Raw genomic sequence first — 20,589 nt, forward strand, 5'->3', positions numbered from 1 at the left:
CCTTTAACAGGAGTCTGTCTCATCTAACCCAGCGGTTGTGGGTGAGGGTGTCTAGTTGTTGCCTGAAGTTCTCCTGAGAATGAAACAAACCACTTTGACTTCGGGAATCAAAGATGTCTGTCTGGTGGCCTAGTGGTTAGGAGGCATACCATATGGCTGCTACATCCCTATAGAGATTTCAGCTGTTGGATATTTGTATCATGCCCTACACTCTCCTGCATTTCCTGTTTATATTTTTGTTGACACCATCCAAATACAGGTCATTTAAATGCCAAAAAGAATCCACTTCAAAGTTTGGAAGTCCTCGCCATACAACTCTTTCAGTATCAACTAAAGGTCTACTTACGTTTGGGAGCTTTCAGTCGTATCACAGTCTTCATAGCGCCTGTTCAGTTCTTTTCATTTTGCTTGAGGACTTTTCAAAGTTCCTGTTAGGACTTCCATAAAAACTGAACAATCTTTTTGTGATGAACTTGAGAGTGTCAATGATATTTGTAAAAAAACAAAACATCCAACTCATGATACACTTGCTCGATTTTTGCAGAACTTTCACTTCACTGCCTTCACCAGTGAATGGAATTGTTGGCTTAGTTGTGATGCAGTGTAATCAGTTGTCATCGTGTGACTCAATAATTGAACAGGCGGTAAACTTCATTGTTACATTGATATTGTATCATAAACTATAACTCTTATCTTGACATTTCTGTGACCTCTCAGAAATACTTGATACAGACCCAATGTCTGCGCACTGTTGTAATGTGTGTGTGATAACTCTAATAACAGGCCAGTGTGTATGAACAATGACTCCTTCAAATTAAAGGGATGGAGAGAAGATGACTGAGGTAAGGGAGAGAAAAGGGGAGAGGGCAGCAACAGTTTGATTTCCCCAAGTGCCTGCAGTCGTGTGCTATGAAATGGGAGGTGTGTGTGTGTGTGTGTCCTGAGCCAGTTCATTCACGGTAATTAACACCACGAGCAGCCTCCTCTGGCTGCTGGAAGTGTCTGTGTGTTTGTGTGTGTGTGGAGTCAGGTGTCAGACAGGTAACACTGGAATCCTTCCACACCCTAGACATGCAAGGGAGTAGCTGGAGGCAGAGTGATCACACAGCTACTCTCAGGCCTATACGCCGAACATTTTTCTGTCACATTCATACACTGTCGGAAGAGCCGTCAGAGGCAAGTTAGGGTTAAGTGTCTTGCCCAAGGACACAACGGCTGGGATCGAACCGCCAACCTTCGGGTTGGTGGACGAACGACTCTACATCCTGAGCCACAGCCGCCCTCGGGTCAGTTGATTCTGATTTTAATCAGATTCCTTCCATGTATAGCAGTAGGAATTTTAATGTTAAATGTTTCAAAGCCAACTGGAAGACCAGAAGAAAGAACAGACAGGAAGAGGAACACTGGTCAAAGTCTAATCTAAAGTTTTCATTGAGGTTTCCCCTCAAGAATGTCACTGCAACATTACTCTGCTCTTATCCAATCAAACCAGTCCATAAAAGGTTCGTCAGAGAATGCATGATAGTGATCGGCCATGTTCGTTTTAAAGAAGAAAATGGCGTATTGGCCAGAATATTAAAGATAATAGATTTAAACCATATTTACCACAGACCTGCTTCAACATGTCTGTAGTCAGGACATCTGGAGTTAAACGTCTCTCTGAGTATATTCAGCTCCTCGGTTGGGTTGAGGTCTGGTGGATTTTCTCAGTGTGAAGTTGTTCTGTAGTAGATTTACTTGACATTTGTGTCGTCGTCCTGCTGCTGCATCAGCAGCTCCCACTGATCTTCCACTGGTGGACAGACACCCTGACATTATCACGTAAGATACACTGATTACCTTGTAGAGGGATTAATTGTCCCCTTGATAATGTCGAGCTGTTAAGGCCCAGAGGCAGCAAAGTCGAAAATCACCGTCCGCTGTATTTGACATTTGGGATGATGTTTTCATGTTGGTGTCCAGTTTGTTTTCTTTTCACACCACACTTCCTGCTGCATTTGTTTAACACAGTGTCCAATATTTCTTTGACAAACCTAGTGTCTCAGTGATGTTTGTTATGGATAGAAGCTGCTTTCTCCGTAACATGCTGCCATGGACACCAGGCTCCCTGCACTGTGATGTGTGTGTGTGTGGTCGACCCATGAGCACATATGTTAACCAGCTCCAGTGATTCCTTTTGGCTCTTAGCTGTAGCTCCTTCTTTTCTTCACAGACCACTCTGCTTTGTACCTTATGAGTCATATCGTCCCCAAAAAAAAAAAATCATCTCCATTTACAGACAGTTTTTGAAATCGCATCGTAGCCCTTTTTGTGAGGCATACATGTCTACTCACACTCCCTCCACCAATGTTCCCTCTCTCTCTCTCTCTCTCTCTCTCTCTCTCTTGTACCAGGCTGTTCCTCTGTAATAGCCTGATATGTCAGAGACCATTTGTCTTTTACAGTACACACACACACACACACACACACACACACACACACACACACACACACACACACACACACAATCGTTCTTGTAGCTCTCCAAACCTTGTGCAGACCTACTTTTGCGTGCTCGCTCAAATAGAGCTCTTCTTTGTTCACTACATCGACCTCAGAGCTCTCTCTTTGTCTCTATCTCTCTCTCTCTCTCTCTCTCTCTCTCTCTCTCTCTGTGTCTCTCTCTCTCTCTGTCTCTGTCTATGTCTCTGTCTCTGTCTCTCTCTCTCTCTCTCTCTCTCTCTCTCTCTCTCTCTCTCTCTCTCTGTGTATGTATGGAAAATTTCACCTCCCCTCGCTCTCTTCTAGAGACATTCACATTTTTTCTCTCTTCACTCTCCCTCCTTCAATCTCTCTCCAACACACACACACACACACACACACACACACACACACACACACACACACACACACACACACACACACACACACACACACACACACACACAGACTAGTCTTAGTGAAGTCACATGAATCTGTAGTAGGACTCAGCCCTACTCTGTTTCCCGTGTTGGCCTGACACCACACCACGGGGTATTCACGTGATGGTAATCTGACTACCCTTATTGTGTGTGTGTGTTTGTGTGTGTGTGTGTTTGTGTGTGTGTGCGCATGTGTGTGTGTGTGTGTGTGTGTGTGTGTGTTGGATCTCTTCAATAGTACTCTGTGACTACATTAATGCCTTTTAAGTGGCATGGGAAGTGCCTGTGTGCTGAGGTTGATCGTAGCTGCATGCTGTAAGAATGACACAGTGGTTTGTGACACTGGCAACAAATCGGTGTCTCCCTGCGACACGTTGTTGCACATTAGAGCCTCAGTGGAGATCTGAGTTACAATGAGAACCTTGCATGTTATTAATTGTGTATGTGTGATCAGTGGGCCACAGCTGATTAACAGACTGTTGAGCTGTATGAGGCCTGGGCTCCTGTCGGAGGTTAAAGCTTTCTTGGCAGATCTCCGAAAAGATGACGTGTTGTCTTGTAGCAAAGTCACTTCATTTTTCTGGTTCGTTAAGGGAGTATGTCGGCAAAATAAGAAAAAAGAAAAGATGTCAATAAACCAAGTGTAAGCATGTCTTGTGACATTATAATACATCAGTGTTTCTACAGTAGGTTTGGGCCAATGACTGACAGTCAGGGTGATGTTGAGCCCCCCTGTCATCAAGTGAAGTAGTTACAGCTCATAGGACGAACTGCAGGGCTAATACTAATGATTATTAGTGTCATACATATGCAAATAGTGTAGACATGGCATCTGCAGACCTCTGTCACTGAAAGTCAGCTATAATTTAACAAGTTCCATGTGATTCACCTCTTTGACAGCTTGAGTTTGCCCTCTGGATTTGAGATGATGTGACATTTTGGATCAACAGAGAATAAAACATGAACACGACTTTGTCCTCCAGGCATGTAGTGACTATAACGGTTAGTTTATAGTAAACACATTTAGGTGTGTGTTGTTTCATTGATGAAATTGTACAATCCATTCCTTAACCTTAGAGTGTCGTCCATCTTAAATATCCTCCTCATCTGATCTAGATGTCATGTCACGTCCAGGTATTTCCACAGAAGCTATAGCAGAGGTTTGTAATGAAAAAGGTCAGTTTCTAAATCATTTAAAAATGTGAATTAAATGTCAGGGGTCTTAAGCAGTGTTCAGCTTCCCTATACCTCAGTGCTTCACACACTTAAAAAGTGGTAGTGGCACTGCACGGTGAGAAATTAGCTTAATAATATTTCTGAATGTTTTGGCTGATAATTCAATAATTCAGCAACCGTGAGGCGTAATTGAAAAATTCTGGTTTCCACATCCATAAGTGTATACAGTACGGCGGCAGCCAAACAATTATTATTTTTGTTGATTAATATAACAAAAATGTTTTCGATTAATCGAACGGTTATTTTCTGTTCCGTCAATGAATTATTCTCCAGGCGAGATGTGCTTTCACTTTCTCCAGGCCCGGTGTGTTGACTCCGGGACTAACCCAGTGCACTTCCTCAACAGCGGTTTATTTGGTTCCAAAGATTTACTGATCTGAAGGAAGATGATTACTGAACCGAGCATCTTGTCCCAAACTGTTGGGAAGAAATGCATGTACAGGTCATCTTGCTGCCAGATTAATCATAATCTCATAATTCTACATATGAAGAAATAGCTTGATGTTGCAGTAGTTTGACTTTGACTGATTTGTTTCAGCCTCCAAAGGAATTTGACCTTGTTAGGCTGCGTCCTCCTGTATGATCCGAACACAGTGTTGAATCCAGACATGTTGTCCCAACGTAAGATGTGTGGTACAGAGTTTACTATGAGAGGCTCTGTTAAATATGTTTGGCTGCACATACAAGTTTTATCAAACATGTGACCATTTAAACGCATTTCAAAACATCCAGCAGCACCAGCTCTCACAATCTGCTCTGTGGGTGTGATGTGAAAAGTAATCCTCCCTTTCACTCTCTCTTCCCGTGCAGGTCGGACAGAATTCTAACACACACATAAGCGTGCACACTCCGCAGGCAGGCACACAGGCTGGCGAACACAACAGGGATTTTCCCATACTGCCTCTGCAGCGGCTGCCCTAGATTCCACCAAATGATTGTCTCGTTGCAACTCGGCTATTATTAGAGCAAAAAAAAGTAGCGTGGAGAAAAGAAATGATTGCCTTGTTTTTCCTCCGGTCTGTGTCCTTACTTAGTGCTGAATATTCAACACGGTCTTCTTTGGTTTCTATCACAAGTGTTCCGGATAGTGTTCCATATTTAATAGCTCTGCACTGATAATACAGTGTGCGGAACGAGACAATCACTTCATTCGCAGTGTACATATGAACAACAGTTGTGTTTCTGTTGCACTGAAGAATCTCACCAAACTGAACTTAATATTTTAAGAAAATGGAGGATGGTTTTATCCTGAAAGAATAAAGAGGAACACGTTGTGATAAATATATTTCATAGAAACAAATAAATGAACTCAAAGATCACTATAAAGTCAATAGCAAGTCTTGGATGTTAGTTAAATCATTTTTCTATAGATTAACCATCTATAAGAATCAAGAATTGTGTGCAGTGGAGTTTGGAAAATAAACATACGTATGTACCACATTTCCTCAGCAGACAGAGCAGATTCACTGGTTAATGATACGTCAACACTCACATCTGATCTTATCACTTTCAAATGACCCTTCATCAGACTGGAGTTGAGAAACAAACACACATTGGCCTGTAAGTCTAACCAGCAGAGCCTGGCTCATGCATTAAGACAGGAGTGGATTTGAAAAGGGAAAATGCTTGAGGCTGCTTTACACGACACTTCTCTGTCTTTTCTCTTGTTGTTTGAAAATGTGTTTGCTAACCTTTGACATAAGCCTGTGATAATATCCTCATCGCCAACAAATCCCATATGCAGAGCCAGACCAACAGTGACCGTCTCCTGCTAACGAGTATTGTGTGTGTATCCAAAGCCTGATACGTCAGACTCCACAAAGCTCTGTTGTTGTCCAGTAACCATGAAAACGCATCAGTGAGAGCAACATGTTTCCTAGGGGTGTGAATCTCTATGCAGCTCACAATTTGACACCCAATCTTTAGGAAAGAATCATGATTAATCTTGTGATGCGTTCAATTTTTAACGCAACAAGACTACACACAAAGTCAATGCAAAGACGCGACTAGGCGCGAAGTTTCGCGTCGCCCGCACCAGACTCTTGAAATAATTGAACTCGAGTGACATATTCGCGTCACGTGTTGAAGCAATAGCCAACTGGCGCGGAGATCCTCCCTCTGTCACTGTCATCAGACGGCCTGTCATTGTATTAGGAATGGAGGATCTCCACTGTCGCTGCGTGTGGGCAGCCCAACCGGGTTACTATTTGTATCGTGACCAGGTGATCGTATGTGGGTAATATTTGATAAAAACAATGGCTATTAAAGGAAGTTACTGAAAATGTTCATAATAAATATAATTGTATATTGTTAATACAGTTTTAAAGGGTTATGTCCAGAGCTGAACAGTTAATCGATTAGTAATCGTCTACTAAATTAATCGCCAACTATTATGATAATCGATTCATCAGTTCAAGTAGATGTGAATATTTCCTGGTTTCTTTGCTCCTCTATGAAAGTAAACAAAATAGCTTTGGTGTGTGGATGGACAAAACAAAACATCATGTTGGGATTTGGTAAACACGGATCAACATTTTTCCCCATTTTATGACTTTATATGGAGCAAACAACTAAGTTAGTTAGTTGCAGCCCTTGTTATGTCTTGAACCAACGGGCTTGGGGCTGAGAGCAATTTGTGGAATTTATCGACATCAAGAAAAGATGGAATAATACCCAAAGACATTGTCAGACCTGTTGTGGCATTTATAAGGTTCTAACACACACCGTGTGTGTTAGTGTGAACTGAAAGTGATATTGACTGGCCAGGTAACAAGACGTGGCATATTACTGAGAGGTACTGTATTTTTCTTTCATACCGTACATACAGTGGGGTCCAGCTGAATGTCGAGGCTAATGAGCTGTAATGGCTCAGTAAACACGTTTGCATTGGACAAGATTGCAGTGCTAATTCAATGCATAAGCATGAGAGAAAGTGAAAACACGTGACATATTCACCAGATTCAGCCTGAATTCTTTGCTTCGGAAGGAAATGTTTAAGTGTTTTCCTTGTAATTTCGTCTACAACAACACCAAACTATTTTTGGCGGAGCCTTTTCCTTCCCCTCACCTCTCTCTCCCTCCCTCCTCTCTCTTGGGCGCACACATCCTCCTTGAGGAAGAGATGAAGGAGGAATAAAGGGGGGGGGGGGGGGTCGTCACATCACTCTGCTCATGGATGCTTACTTTGTTGATGTTCTTTCTCCAGTCCGTTCCCCATATTTTTCTCAGTCTGTCTTTTTTTTCCCCCGTGTCCGCCGAGTTATTTTTTCTTCCTCTCCCCCTACTTTTTACCCCATTTCTGTCTGTACTGCGTCTCGTGTCTCTACACTTTCTGTCCTTATTGCCATCTTGTGTCTGCTCTGGTTCCCATGTGGGTTTTACAGAGAGGGGTAGAGTGAGACACAGAGATGGAGAGACGGAGAGGGGGGGTGGTGGAGGGAGCAATGACCTTGTAGAAGAGGGGATGTCTCTTCATGCTGTCATTGGGTATTACTTCAGCTCATCTGCTCTCTTATTCCATCCCTCTCCTTCACATTACTTACATCTCAGTGAACGTCTACAACGGAGCCATTCTTCCTCCTGCTGTGTTCTGTCTATCTGTGTCTGCGATGGATCTTTAGCTCGGTTAGACCGCTGTAAACTCATATTATTTTGTAATCCTGTTACATCACACTGAGCGCCTTTTATTACTTTGCTGACTTAGCAGACACAATTACAAAATCTTTCCTTTACCTTAAGTGTCTGGGTGTATTGCTTCAATGTGAAGCTCTCCATTTGGTTGAAAACTGAGGATTCAGTCCCCCGCCAACACAAAAAGTTAATGACCTCTCCTAGATGATCTCCACCTCGAGCATCTGCAAAAACCCCACGCGCATCACCCATGTTGTTAAAAACTTCAGTCCACACGTCCAAAGCAATCCACCTTAGCATAAATGATTCCACCTTCATCATGAATATGTAATATTGAATGAAATGAAAACATTTCCAATCCCACCAGGCAAACCAAACCAAAAATGATTTGACAAGGGATTCAAATGGGCATTGGAAAGTCAGACCTACATAAAATACTCAACGAATAACTGGCTGCAACAGAGCAGTTGATATAAGAAATACAAAGAAATTGACAAAGTTGCTACATCAAAAGAATTACATAGAAGACGAAGAACTGAAAGGCTTTTAGATTTAATTTCAAGTGTAGACAATGGTAGGAGTTTATATGTCAAGGAAAGATAATCCTGTGTTAATCTCTCAGTGGGAAAATATTCAGTGTTACAGAAGGAAAGAGGATGGTTAAGTATATTAATAATTATTAAACAGGTTGAAAATTGAATTGACATTATTGCACGCAGGGAACTATTCATATAACACATTAGTACAGATATATTTTTCAGCCAGTTTGTCAGTTTTGGTGTGAGTGGTCTATTGGAAGCAGTATTGATTGTCTGCAGGGTGTGTCAAACTCAGCGCAGTGTTACGAGCCGAGCCTGGCCCTGTAAGCAGGCGGCCATATGGGGTTTGAAGTGTGTGTATGACAGAAGAAGAAGGTTGGTGCTGCGCGCTGTGTTTGGAGAACGGGCTCCACACATCGTCCATGTCACCGACAGTTTATGGCCACTGTGTAATGAGAGACCGTGTGTGTCCGCCGAAGGGTTGAAATAACGTGCCCCGTTCTGAATCTCATTGATGATCTGGATTGCGTCAGTTGTTACCACCAACAAGACAAAGCTAGAATAAGCGAGCGAGCTACATGCGAGAGGTCACTTTACTACGGCTGGTGAGGTAACAGCAGTTACCGACGGAGGAGTCGAGGCTTCGTCGCCTCCGTCATCGCGCAAATCAGCGTGTTCACCCGGGTGCGACGTTCACATCACTGCAGACCGGAGGTGAAGCCGATTAATACCCGGGTCTATTGCAGAGTCATTTGACCCGGGGCTGAATGCCGATTAAACGCTTTCACACTGCATAAAACGCCGGGTGTTACCGGGTTTAAACGGGTTTTTTGGCCAGTGTGAAAGGGGCTTCTGTGTCCTCATTCATCTTCATGTGTTCCTGTTGCCCCACCATTCTCGCCTGGAGCAATTTCAGTAGTCATAAAACCTTACGCGCACGCACACACACACACACGCACAGACACACACGCACACACACACGCACACACACACACACACACACACACACAGTATCTCTCAGAGTTTCAGTGTTTTGTATTAGGAGAGAACATCAAACGTGTCTTTGCCCACAGCAGCCCTACTTGAATTCTGCTTTGCATGATGAGATTTCTTCTTCTCTGCTCTCTGTCCCCGCATGATGAGATTTCTCTCTCTCTGTGTCTCTCCCTCGCTCTCAATCTCTCTGTCTGAACTGCTCTCGGTTTTTGGTAATTGCGAGGGGAAGCCAGCCAGCAGCCCAGTGACTCAGAGGCTGCTTCATATATTTATGGACCTCTGGGGGACCATCTCTCTATCAAAGTCTCTCTCTCTCTCTCTCTCTCTCTCTCTCTCTCTCTCTCTCTCTCTCTCTCTGCCCCCACCTGATTGATATTCTGTAGCAGTAGAAAGCAGCAGCAGCAGCAGCAGCAGCAGCATCATTTGGTCCGTTGTCAGGGACGAGGCACCTTGGTTACAGTGTTGTCAGTGCGTTTGCCGTTGTGGTACGCCAGTCACTCAGTCTCCAGGCAGCTCCACTCTCCTCTCTTTATGTATCTGGCCGGAGGCTTTGTGTTTTCAGGTTCGTCTCTCCGTCCTATTCTCATGAACACAACATATCGAGGATGAATTTGGTGGTCAAATTCACAAAAATGGGACCTAGCAAAGCACATTTTTGGCCATACCTCAAGAATTCAACTACTGTCAGAATTTCAAGTGCTGAATAGGATAAAATGGTAAAGTGGTGATATTTTATATCCAAAAGGTCAAAGGTCAACTTCACTGTTCAACTTCATAACTTCATGCAAAAAACATTTTTCTGGCCATTATTTGACACCACAAGTCAGATATGGAAAATGAAACCATATGTCACGCTGGGTCTGATACTGATATGGTGACACTGATCTGGGCTTCTTAGTTTTATTTTTGAATTTTCATCACAGAGTTTGTAATTCGACTCATTAATGTCAGGTTCTCATTTGGCTCGGGTTAAATCCCAAATGTTCGCATATCTGAGCTTTTTGTTCTTCTGCTCTAACACCAAATTCCCGTCGTTGCTGGTCAACTGTCCTCTCATTGTGTGACCGGTCTCCGCTACATCCATAGACGTCGATAAAAGTAAAAAAGTAAACTTCATCTTGACTGTTGGACGCTTAAAACCGAATGGTGGAAATTCTAGTTTATTTTCAACTCATCCATCCTCCTTTTTCAGTCCTTATTTTTTTCCCCTTAATTGTACATGACCTCCTCCTCTCCATGGTGCTCTCGCCTTCGTGTGCTTTTGTTAGCACAGCCCTTTCATTCCTTCACTTTCCTTACGCTCTTCACTTTTCTTCTCTCTTCCGTCCTCCTCCTAATTATTTCTTCTCTGGCCCTCATGCTTCTCTTTCAGTGATGATTCTTTCATCTTCCTGACATTTTTTCCTTGCCTCTGGTGGCCTGTTTCCTTCCCCGTTCCATTTAAACCATTTCTTCATTTCCCTTCTCACTGAGTCCATCTAATCCCTCACCCGCTACCTTATTCTCCTTTATTTATCTTTTCTTACATAATTAGTTCTTTTCTTCGTTGTCCTCACGCATGCCTCCTCATTAGCCTGTGCCATTAATACTGTATTCTTCAACATTCCTCTCAGGACCTCCAGCCTTGTGCAGTAACTAAGCTGCTGCTTTACTCTGCTGTGTCATTTTCTGTCTTTGTTGTTCCACCCCCCCCTCCCTTGTTTCTCAATGAAAGCATTCTAATGGCTCTGCTTTTGTTACACGAGACCCCGTATGACACTCTGGGACTCTTGCAGTGTTCATTTTGTCTGCTCCACCAGGGCCCCGTTGCTCTGTATATATGGACATTTCTTTTTTTGAAAACAGTTTTTGTTCCTGTATTTTGAATTGTATTTTTGTTACCCTGTATGAAACTGTGCTGCTGTGACAAGTGAATATCCCCGAGCGGGATGGATAAAGTTGTCTATTCTATTCTATTCTATTAATATACGCTTACTAAGAGCCGGTCGACTGGCAGCATTATATTGGTAATGACTTGCTTGCCCTTAGATGCTGTCTGTGTTTGCTGCCAGCTGTTGTCATTTGCAGTGGCTTCAGTATTCCTTCACCCACACCATTGGGTGGTAGATTTAATTGTAAATGGCTCATTTTCACATGTGGTAAACTGAACTCACGGACACACGCACACACACAAATACAATCTTTCTCCGTTCACTCTGCATAACAGGACTAGATGAGTCCAAGACATTTTGGAGAAGTAGAAGTCTGGAACCAGCAGGACTCTTCCTAGAGTTGGACAGTTCAGAACTGGGGGAAGGCTGAATGCAGACAGATACAGAGAGGTCCTGAAAAAAACCTGCTCCAGAGTCCAGGACCGGGAACTGTTCACTGGTTCGCCTTTCAGCTCGAAACCGACCTGAAGCCAAGACAACAATGGAGTGTCTTCAGGAACAAGTCCCTGTCTGTCTGTCTGTCCCTGAGTGTCTTCAGGACAAGTCAGGAGAAGCTTTAGAGGATCACATATATATATATATCCAAGATACAAATCCATTGCTGTATGTCAACCGTCTTTACCTCTCACCACCTTCCTAACAGTGGTCTCCGAAACAACATGCCAATGTGCTGCAGCAGGTCAAGGAGGCTTGAGCCACCCTTTTATGAGCGTTGTCCTTTTTCTTTTAAACAGTTCATGTTAACGTGTCTCTGTGTGTGTCTTTTTGGTCAGAGGAGGTTGGTCAGAGAAAGTGGAAGGAAGAACGGGCAAATATTCACGCGAATGATGCGTGTCATTCGCGTGAATGATGCGTGTCATTCGCGTGAACTTGACTGCGTGACAGTCAAGTTCACCAGCCACTGTACTTCAGAGTCGCAACATTCAATTTGATGAGCGAGCGTCTGTACAGCAGTGTTGAGCAGTTGCAAGCGTGTAGGGCTTGGGAATATTGTGCTTTGCATTTGTATCATATGCATGACTTTTGAGACTGAATAAATGCCATACTTTCAAAAGTATCCCATGCGTCACCAGGTGCGTCTATACGTTAGATGTGCCCCCACCCTTTCCACACGATGGTTTTCAAACATTTGCTGCACGTCCCGGTGTCAGAATCCTTTCACCTGACATACAGCCGTACTTTCAATCGTCCAGCTTTAGGCATTTGGCTGTCTTGGCTGTCTCAACTCGGCTAATGTTACGAGCTGCCAGAGCCTTGTAGAGAGTGTGTTGCCACCAGGGTGAAGTGTAATGTTAACTAGGCACGTGTGGTGCTGTTTATGTTGCCTGTAAGCAGGACAACTGTTTCAGTAAATAGCTCAGGACCATAAATGAGGCACTGGAAGTGGCGTTGTGATTTGGTTCCCGAGGGAACAGACATGTTGGAACCATTGCCATGAGTTTGATACCCACCCTCATCAATGACACTGCAAACACCATCAATACATTCAAGTCATTTTCTACAACGAGGCACCCCTATATTGATGGTTGATTATTGAAGTATCCTTGAATGACAAAAGGACAAATTGTGGTAGCCATAAGTAACGTTTCCTCCAGCCGTGGTGGCTGTGTTTCTGTTACTCAGTATAGTGGTGGGAAGGTTTGGTTTCAAATATGCATATCTAGTTGTAAGTGTGTGTGTGTGTTTGTGTGTTCATCTGTGCGTTTTAGGTGAAAGGCGTTTGGGGTTGGGGCTGTGGGCCGGGGGGGTAAAGGGGATAAAGGAGTCCTTTTAGCCTGGCTAGCCTACATGTTTTCTGTGCAGTCAAGCTCAATAAATCAGATTAGAGTTTTTGGAGAGCAGGATAGAGCTTACTCTGTCTCTCTCTCTCTCTCTCTCTCTCTCTCTCCCTCTCTCTCTCTCTCTCTCTCTCTCTCTCTCTCTCTCTCTCTGCGTGTGTGTGTGTGTGTGTGTGTGTGTCGGTGGGTGGGTGCATGATTTACAGCACGGTAATGCTGTGGCTGAGAGACAGACAGTGAGAGACTGACGGACAGAAAAGGAGGAGGGTCATGTACTGTACAGTAGCCGCTTGAAAACCTCATGAAAGCGTTAAAACACAACCCCTACAGCCGCAGAGCGAAGGTAACAGAACATTTATGGACTCGTTGATCCAGCATGGTTGATCAGGTAATTTCCAATAAGATTAGAAAAAAGGAATTTATTAATGTATGTCACAAATCACAACGTAAAATATGCACACAGACAGAGACGTGGGCTGCCGATGCACATATGCTCTCTCAGCATCATTTTCTTCATGACATATCTCTGTTCTCACTTGTCTTCTATATTCTGTATCGGTATGTGTTTTCTCCGGCTTTCTGTGGCGTTCTATTTAAAAAGACAGACAGCGCTTCTCTCTCTGCATTGGTCCTTTACTTTCACGCCTCATGCTCATTGGTTGTCAGCGGCCTCTGGTGCAGCCAGCCAGAGAGTAGCTCTGCAGCCTTTAGTGATGGGCAGATTATACACTGCTACATACACATTCACATATACGTATATGTACAGACATGTATTGTACATGAACATCCAAAGCAATCACGGAGACACCCAGAGGAGTGCTACATTTTTACTCAACTAGTTTTAGATGTAGTCTAAATCCTGAGATGAAGATCTATTTTTATTGTTAGTTTTCAGTCGACTAAAACCGAGATTAAGTGTCTTCGTCAAACATCAAACTGCTTTCATGTAAGATTTCCTACAAATGATTTTAACAGTTAGGTCTGGAAAGGTGCAACAACATGCAATCTTAGTCCGTCCATGAGTCAATCAGAAAGTGACTAGAAAAAAATTAAAGAAAATCATTCACTTTGGACCATTGAAAAATAATGAAAAAAAGTAAATTAGTAAAAACATTCTTACATGGCTTGATTGTGCATGTGTTCATATAACATTCCACAAGCTGGGGAATTATCCTGCCAGCTGAATAAAATCCACCCTCAACAGTAGCTATTATCTGACAAGCTGGGGTCTCTTGGTCAGTTGCACCACTACTGACAGTTTGTTCCCCGCTCTGAGCTCCTGAATTCACACTCAGTGTGGAGCGGGGTTGTACTGGATGGCCTTAGTCTGTCGGCTTCATTCTTCTATCGAGGTCAGTGTCTTTAACAGGTGCTATCAGCAGGCCTTCAGACGAGTTACACACAGCCTGTAGTGATGTCGTGATAGTGAGAACTGACACTGATAAAATCCGATGCTGTACTGTGTGTTGTAAGTGTGGCATCTGCTCCCCTTTGTTCTCTCCCTTTGTCTCTTTTTCTGCTCACTGTGGCTGATAGGAGCCTACAGATTCAGAGCTGTGTGTTAGTATGTGTGTGTGTGTGTGTGTGTGTGTGTCCAGTGCTCACTGCTGGCTCCCGTTACTGTGGCAACAGACTCAGCAGACACTTTCCCCCTCTCCTAGCATGTAAATGTTTTTCTCAGCTGAACACTGTGTGTACTCGTTGCTCTGTTTGTGTGCATTTCTTTGTGTAGATACAATCCAGTCTCATCCCCGCTCCTCACGTGTTTGGGGTTATGAATATGTTTGCTGATAGTAACCGGTGCATGCAGACAGATTACAGAACCTGCCTTTCTCCTCTCCTCTGCTTATTGCATTCACGTATCCTGTGTGCGTGCGGAATATGTTCAGCATCTTTAAGCAGAGGAATGAATGATCCTCGGTACAGATGCCAAGACACTGCGACACACCAACGACATGCTGCGCATGTGTGATGTGTTTGGTATTTTTTTCCAGCGCCGCAACATATTACTCAGACACATGTTGTCATAGGTCACTGCTGACGACTTTACCTAGATTTTTCTTGCTTAAACCTAACCCTCTCCCTAACCTTACCCCAGGGACCTAACCACTCACCCACTCACCCAGCTTATCCCCAGGTGACTGTTTTTTATTCTGAAATTTGTCCACAAAGCAAGCCCATGAAACACATGCACACACGCACTCACGCACACACACACACACACACACACGCACACACGCACGCACGCACACACGCATGCATGCACACACACACACACACACACACATACACACACAAACCTATTGACAGCACAGGTGTAACTGGAAGGTCATCGTCCCTGTTGTGCCTGACAGAGAAGCAGACAACACACAGTTGACATTTTAATAATACTAATGAGGTGCATTCAGATTGATCGGGTGTACAGTAGTTTTGACTTGATTTGTCTTGTAACATGAGGCGCTCCGAACTCAACACTCAGGCCATCACATGTGTTTGTTGTGAGTGTGCTGTGGGTCGCAGTGTGCGCATGAGTCAGAGACACCTGAGGCTGTGAATAACTCACGCAGTAGGTCTAATTATGGCAGATCTCTGACTGCAGTACGTTCACCACCCAGAGTTGGCTGGTAGCTGCTGCACAACTCTGACATTTCTATTAATGTTCGACTGAGTCTGAGGTTTTCAGTGAAAAATGGTGTGCTCATTGCTTTCCCTGACCACTTATATGTATAAAAAAATTAAATTAGTTTATGAAGTTCACATGATACAGGCATGTTAGGCAGTTATTGGGCATCATCATTTATCAACCGTCAGTGCACCATATACAAAATTAACATCACTATGTAATTTTGGATACATTAATCATATTGCGATCTCTCTCTCTCTCTCTCTCTCTCTCTCTATATATATATATATATACACAGACACATACAAATCTAAATATATTCTCGTTGTTACCATGATATTGAGTTCAACCTCATTGTCCAGCTTTAGTAACAACATATTTTTGGTAGATAAAACACAAAGTAGAAGTCTCTTCAAGACTGCGGGTCAAAAACAATTGACCTCGTCTTTGCTTCATTCATAATGAAATAATAATTTTTAAAAAAGGATATTTTCTTCTCCTCAGTTTTTTCCCCCAAACATAATGGCACATGCTTTGAATGACTGTGAAACGGGCACATATTTTTTTGTCTATATTTGCATGCATCCTGATAATGTCAAGATCTGATGATGTCGCCTCAGTCTCTGGGACATCCTGATGATCGTCTGTAATTGACACTGTAAACAACTGATTAATTCAAAAGTAGTTAAGGAATATAATCGATGAATCGGTAATGAAATTATAAATGATAAGTAGCTGTGCCCCCAAATGTCATTACACTGAATCAGTTGATTAACGTGAATTTATAACACTCACCTGAAGTCAAATGGAGACAGTGACAGATAACTGTTCCTTTCCTCTTTGTTGTCTGGAATGAATTAGAAATGAAAGAATACGGAGACATCAATAATCAATGGAGGCGTAGAGGGAAACGGGTCAGCAGATAAAAGCAGCCAGCAATAAACGGACTGCCGCAACAGTGTCTGCCGACTTCGAGGGACCACTCAGTCGACTGCAGCGGTGTGTTATGGTAGAGGAGAGGGAGGGCGGGCGGGCATGAGTTATATGTGAGGATGAATGAGGAACAGGGGGAAAGAGAAGATCAGGTGAAGGAGAGGGTGACAATGAAATGAGGCACTGAAGAGGGAAAGGTACACACACACACACACACACACACACACACACACATTTAGTGACTGATGATAATTGTGGAGAGAACAGAAACGTCTTCTGTGACTCTCGGCTACGCAGTCTCAGAAAACCTCTACATTAATGTTGACTCTAATCTCATCTACTTCAAACAGCTGCTGGTTCTTCACTGGCCACATAGGAAACCTGGGTTCAGTTTGTTCACAATTGTATTGCATCTATCAGAAGTTATCAGGAGTTTAAAGTGTCGCATGTGGTTGCGAGTGTGTATAGTGTCTTTGTTACTGCACACTCTTCTCCACACTTTGACAGTCTCTAAAAATGTGAATGTAACGAAAAATCGGGTTATATTCCGATACTGCATGGACACCGCTGTTATGACCTTGCTGTAGTAAACCTAAATCATCATACTTTTCACTATTTATGCTATGTTTTCTATTAGAGGTATTACACTTCCTCTTCTCCTACACCCTCACTTCTTCCCTCTCCCTCTTCTTAATCTCCTTAAGCATACTGCTTCTTCTTCTGCTGCTGCCCCTCTCAGCAGAGGCAGGTTTAGGGGCTCTTTCATTTTTGTTTAGGCGTTGTCAGATGTATTTATTGAATATTCTTGTGTTATTTAACCTGTCGTAGAGGTAGGATTGTCCTTGGCTCTAGGGCTGAGCGATATGTCACTAGCACTTTCCATTAAATCAGAATGCAAACGCGGGCTTTCCTTCTAGTAAAACATTACATACGTCAAAAGCATTTATTAGATAAAAATTGGCCCATCTCAGAGAATGCTGCTCCCGCTGTTTTCAACGTCTCCTGCTTAACAAAGCACACAAATAACAATCAATATGTCAAAAAGACCACACAGCGTTAACCATTTGAAACTTATATCAATTTGTATATGGGGAAAAAAAAAATCAATAAATCATAATACATATGGCACAGCTTTACAGAAGCAAGGGTCTAAAAATCCAAATCCAAACGAACACTCGGTTGGTTCATTTTTGCCTGTGACGTGGTTGTTGACCGGTGCTTTCTCTCCTCTGCGGTCTACAGGTATACGTGGAGTTTGATGATCAGGAGTGGGAGAAGAGAGAGTGGGTAAAGGTCTATGAGGATTTCCAGCTGTTTCTACTGGAGCACCAGCTGGTCTGGGCCAAGAGGAAGGAGGGAGCAGGAGGAGGAGCTGGAGGAGGAGGAGCAGGAGGCCTGCTGCAGGCCACCAAGGCCAAGCACATACAATGGCCTGCCCTGGTAAGACCTTTGTTTCGTATTTATAGACTGGACACCGTCAAAGGAGCGGTTACTAACACGCCTCGGCTGTCTGTGACGTTCAACGCGGACCGCAGTGTTGACCACTTACCACTGAACCCTTGTCGTCTGAACACACCCTCACTTTGTGTAACATTTATTTGCCTCTGTGCGCTTGCATGTCGACGGTAACTGAGCAGCGGCCCTGCAGCAGTCACCAGGTTTTTTTTTCTCGGCCTCTGTGACTTTTATGGAGCCTCGCAGAGAGTTCGGTACATTTTATGATGACTCCCTCCGTCACACTGTGTTTACCAGCTGTTCCTCTGTGCATGTGTTCTTTTTTCTTCTTCTCACTGCAGGACCATTTAGAAACTTGGGAACTTGAAGTCTTAAGTTCTGTAGTTGCTAGTCAATATAGTTGCCGGCCCGCTTCTCTTCGTGTGTCCAGCTGCAGTCACACGGTGAGGGAGCACTGGTTGCCACTAGAATCAACAAAACGACAGAAAGTTGACATGTGCCCCAAAGTTTATTGTTGTGAAATTGTGATTGCATTTGATTAGACTTCCCGAGTTGCCTGAAGGAGTGAGATAAAGAGAGGGGTGCGCGCAAAAGGAGGGAAGACGCAAGTAGATGAGTCCGAGATAGAAAGAGGGGAAGGAGGAGAACAAAGCCTGAGTTGCCACTGTGTTTGTTTCATTGCAGTGAGGACGAAAGCAGGAATAAATAATCATCAAAGACTGTATATACAGTAGATGATTGGGACCTGCTCAGAGCACAATATGACTGTTGTTCATTTGTGTGCATACATTGTGTGTCCCACAGCACTGCCGTTCTGGGAGTGCCTAATTTTGCCTCATCTTCAGACGTGGATGATTATGTAGAAGGAAACTGCAGCACAGTTGAAGTTCTCATGCTGTGGAATCTCTCCCCAGCACACCGTCAGATAGTTTATATTAACACGAGATACACAAGCCAGCTGCCCGTGGGAAGCCCATCGTGAACAATAGATAGATACAGTTTCATATTGACTGAGATAGTGAAGGACTTGATTAGAGGTTTAAAATGCCAGACCTATTAAACCTGTTATGTGGAACACATGGGGTTACTCTGAGGTCAGAGTTGTAGAGCTGTCTACAGTGAGGTGACCAGATTTAAAAATCTATTCTTCTGATAGTGGTTTTGAACTGTTGCCACTGTGTCCTGCGCATGTGGTGTCTGTGTGTGCTGTTATCTGTGAACACATCACCTCGCGTCGCTGTCAGCAGCACACACACACACACACACACACACACACACGCACGCTTTGTTGTGGGGGCAGTGCGGCTGCTGTGGTGTTTTTGTTGTTGTGTGTATTTGACAGTTTCTCACACGCACTTCAGGCGACAGATGTGTGTGTGTAGAAGTGCTCCACTCGTTTGTTTGTCTTTGCCAGTGAAATCGCATTGAGGCTGTTGGAGCTGGGAGTCTTGTGTTGGTCCCCGGCTGAAGGATTGGGTTTATAAATGTTCAACATCGATGGCATTGAGGTTTGGAGTGTGTGTGTGTGTGTGTGTGTGTGTGTGTGTGTGTGTGTGTGTGTGTGTGTGTGTGTGTGTGTGTGTGTGTGTGTGTGTGTGTGTGTGTGTGTGTGTGTGTGTGTGTGTGTGTGTGTGTGTGTGTGTGTGTGTGTGTGTGCGCGCGCGCGCAACAGGGGCCGAGTGTTTACGGGGAATGTGATTCACTGTTTTGATTATGTAATAGCAGAGTGCACAGCGCCATCTGGCACATGCATGGGAGATAAGAGTTAAAAGACTTCCACACACAGTTTTTACCTGGTTGTTTTTCACTCTGACTCCTCCTTATTCGTCACATCACTGCACCTCTTGCTATTGTCATGGCAACAGCTTCTACATGTAGTGCACACACACTGTGTGAATAAAAGAGGCTGTGAATAACTCGGTAATAACTTGGAAATGTTAAGATTATGCCTTTGATTTATTTTATATCGGTGAAATGAGAAAAAAGAGGAAAAGACAAATTAAAGAGAACGTTAGAAGCCTTTATTTGCTGTGTGGCTGGTTTGCGTTTGAATTGCAGGACATTTGAAACTTCAAAAAAAAGCTTTATACACACGCACAAACTCATGTTAGCTCTCCTACTTTATGACTAGCTGTGAAGAAGGGAAAAGCAGAATGGGAAGACTTGAGGGTAGATGGTGAGAAACGGAGAGAAATGTTCTCACAGAACTTCCCACTTATCAACTATCGTAGGATTGTTCACTGCCTCAGTGATGCCGGTGATAGCAGTAGTAAGTATATTAATAGAAAATGTACTGCTGTTAGTATGGTAACAGCTGCGACAGTAGCTGTAGGCGGAGCAGCAGGCGGATGCAGTAATCTGATAACCAGCTTTGGATCTGGAAAAGATCCAGATAAGTACTTATAAAAAGTATTCGCAATGAACAAGAGACAGAGAGAGAGGGAGGGAGAGAATGAGAGAGCGGGTCATGGCTTCAGTATGGAATTAGATTCAACTATAACATTAATTCCTCCTGTTCATAGAGCAGCCACTTAGGGGTGGGCGATCTAACGGTCTTATACCATAATC

At 43.6% G+C, this 20,589-nt stretch overlaps 1 protein-coding gene across 1 annotated transcript in view; it reads left to right on the top strand.

Moving 5' to 3' along the window:
• Nucleotides 1-20,589, top strand: part of jmjd1cb (jumonji domain containing 1Cb) — a 115,506-nt gene that overhangs the window by 31,848 nt on the left and 63,069 nt on the right. Inside the window, exon 2 of the mRNA XM_035612308.2 lies at nucleotides 17,809-18,006. Coding sequence (XP_035468201.2) covers nucleotides 17,809-18,006 — 198 coding nt within the window. The remainder of the gene's footprint in view (nucleotides 1-17,808; nucleotides 18,007-20,589) is intronic.

This window comes from Scophthalmus maximus, chromosome 16 (assembly GCF_022379125.1).
Source record: "Scophthalmus maximus strain ysfricsl-2021 chromosome 16, ASM2237912v1, whole genome shotgun sequence".
In the NCBI taxonomy this organism is placed as follows: Eukaryota; Metazoa; Chordata; class Actinopteri; order Pleuronectiformes; family Scophthalmidae; genus Scophthalmus; species Scophthalmus maximus.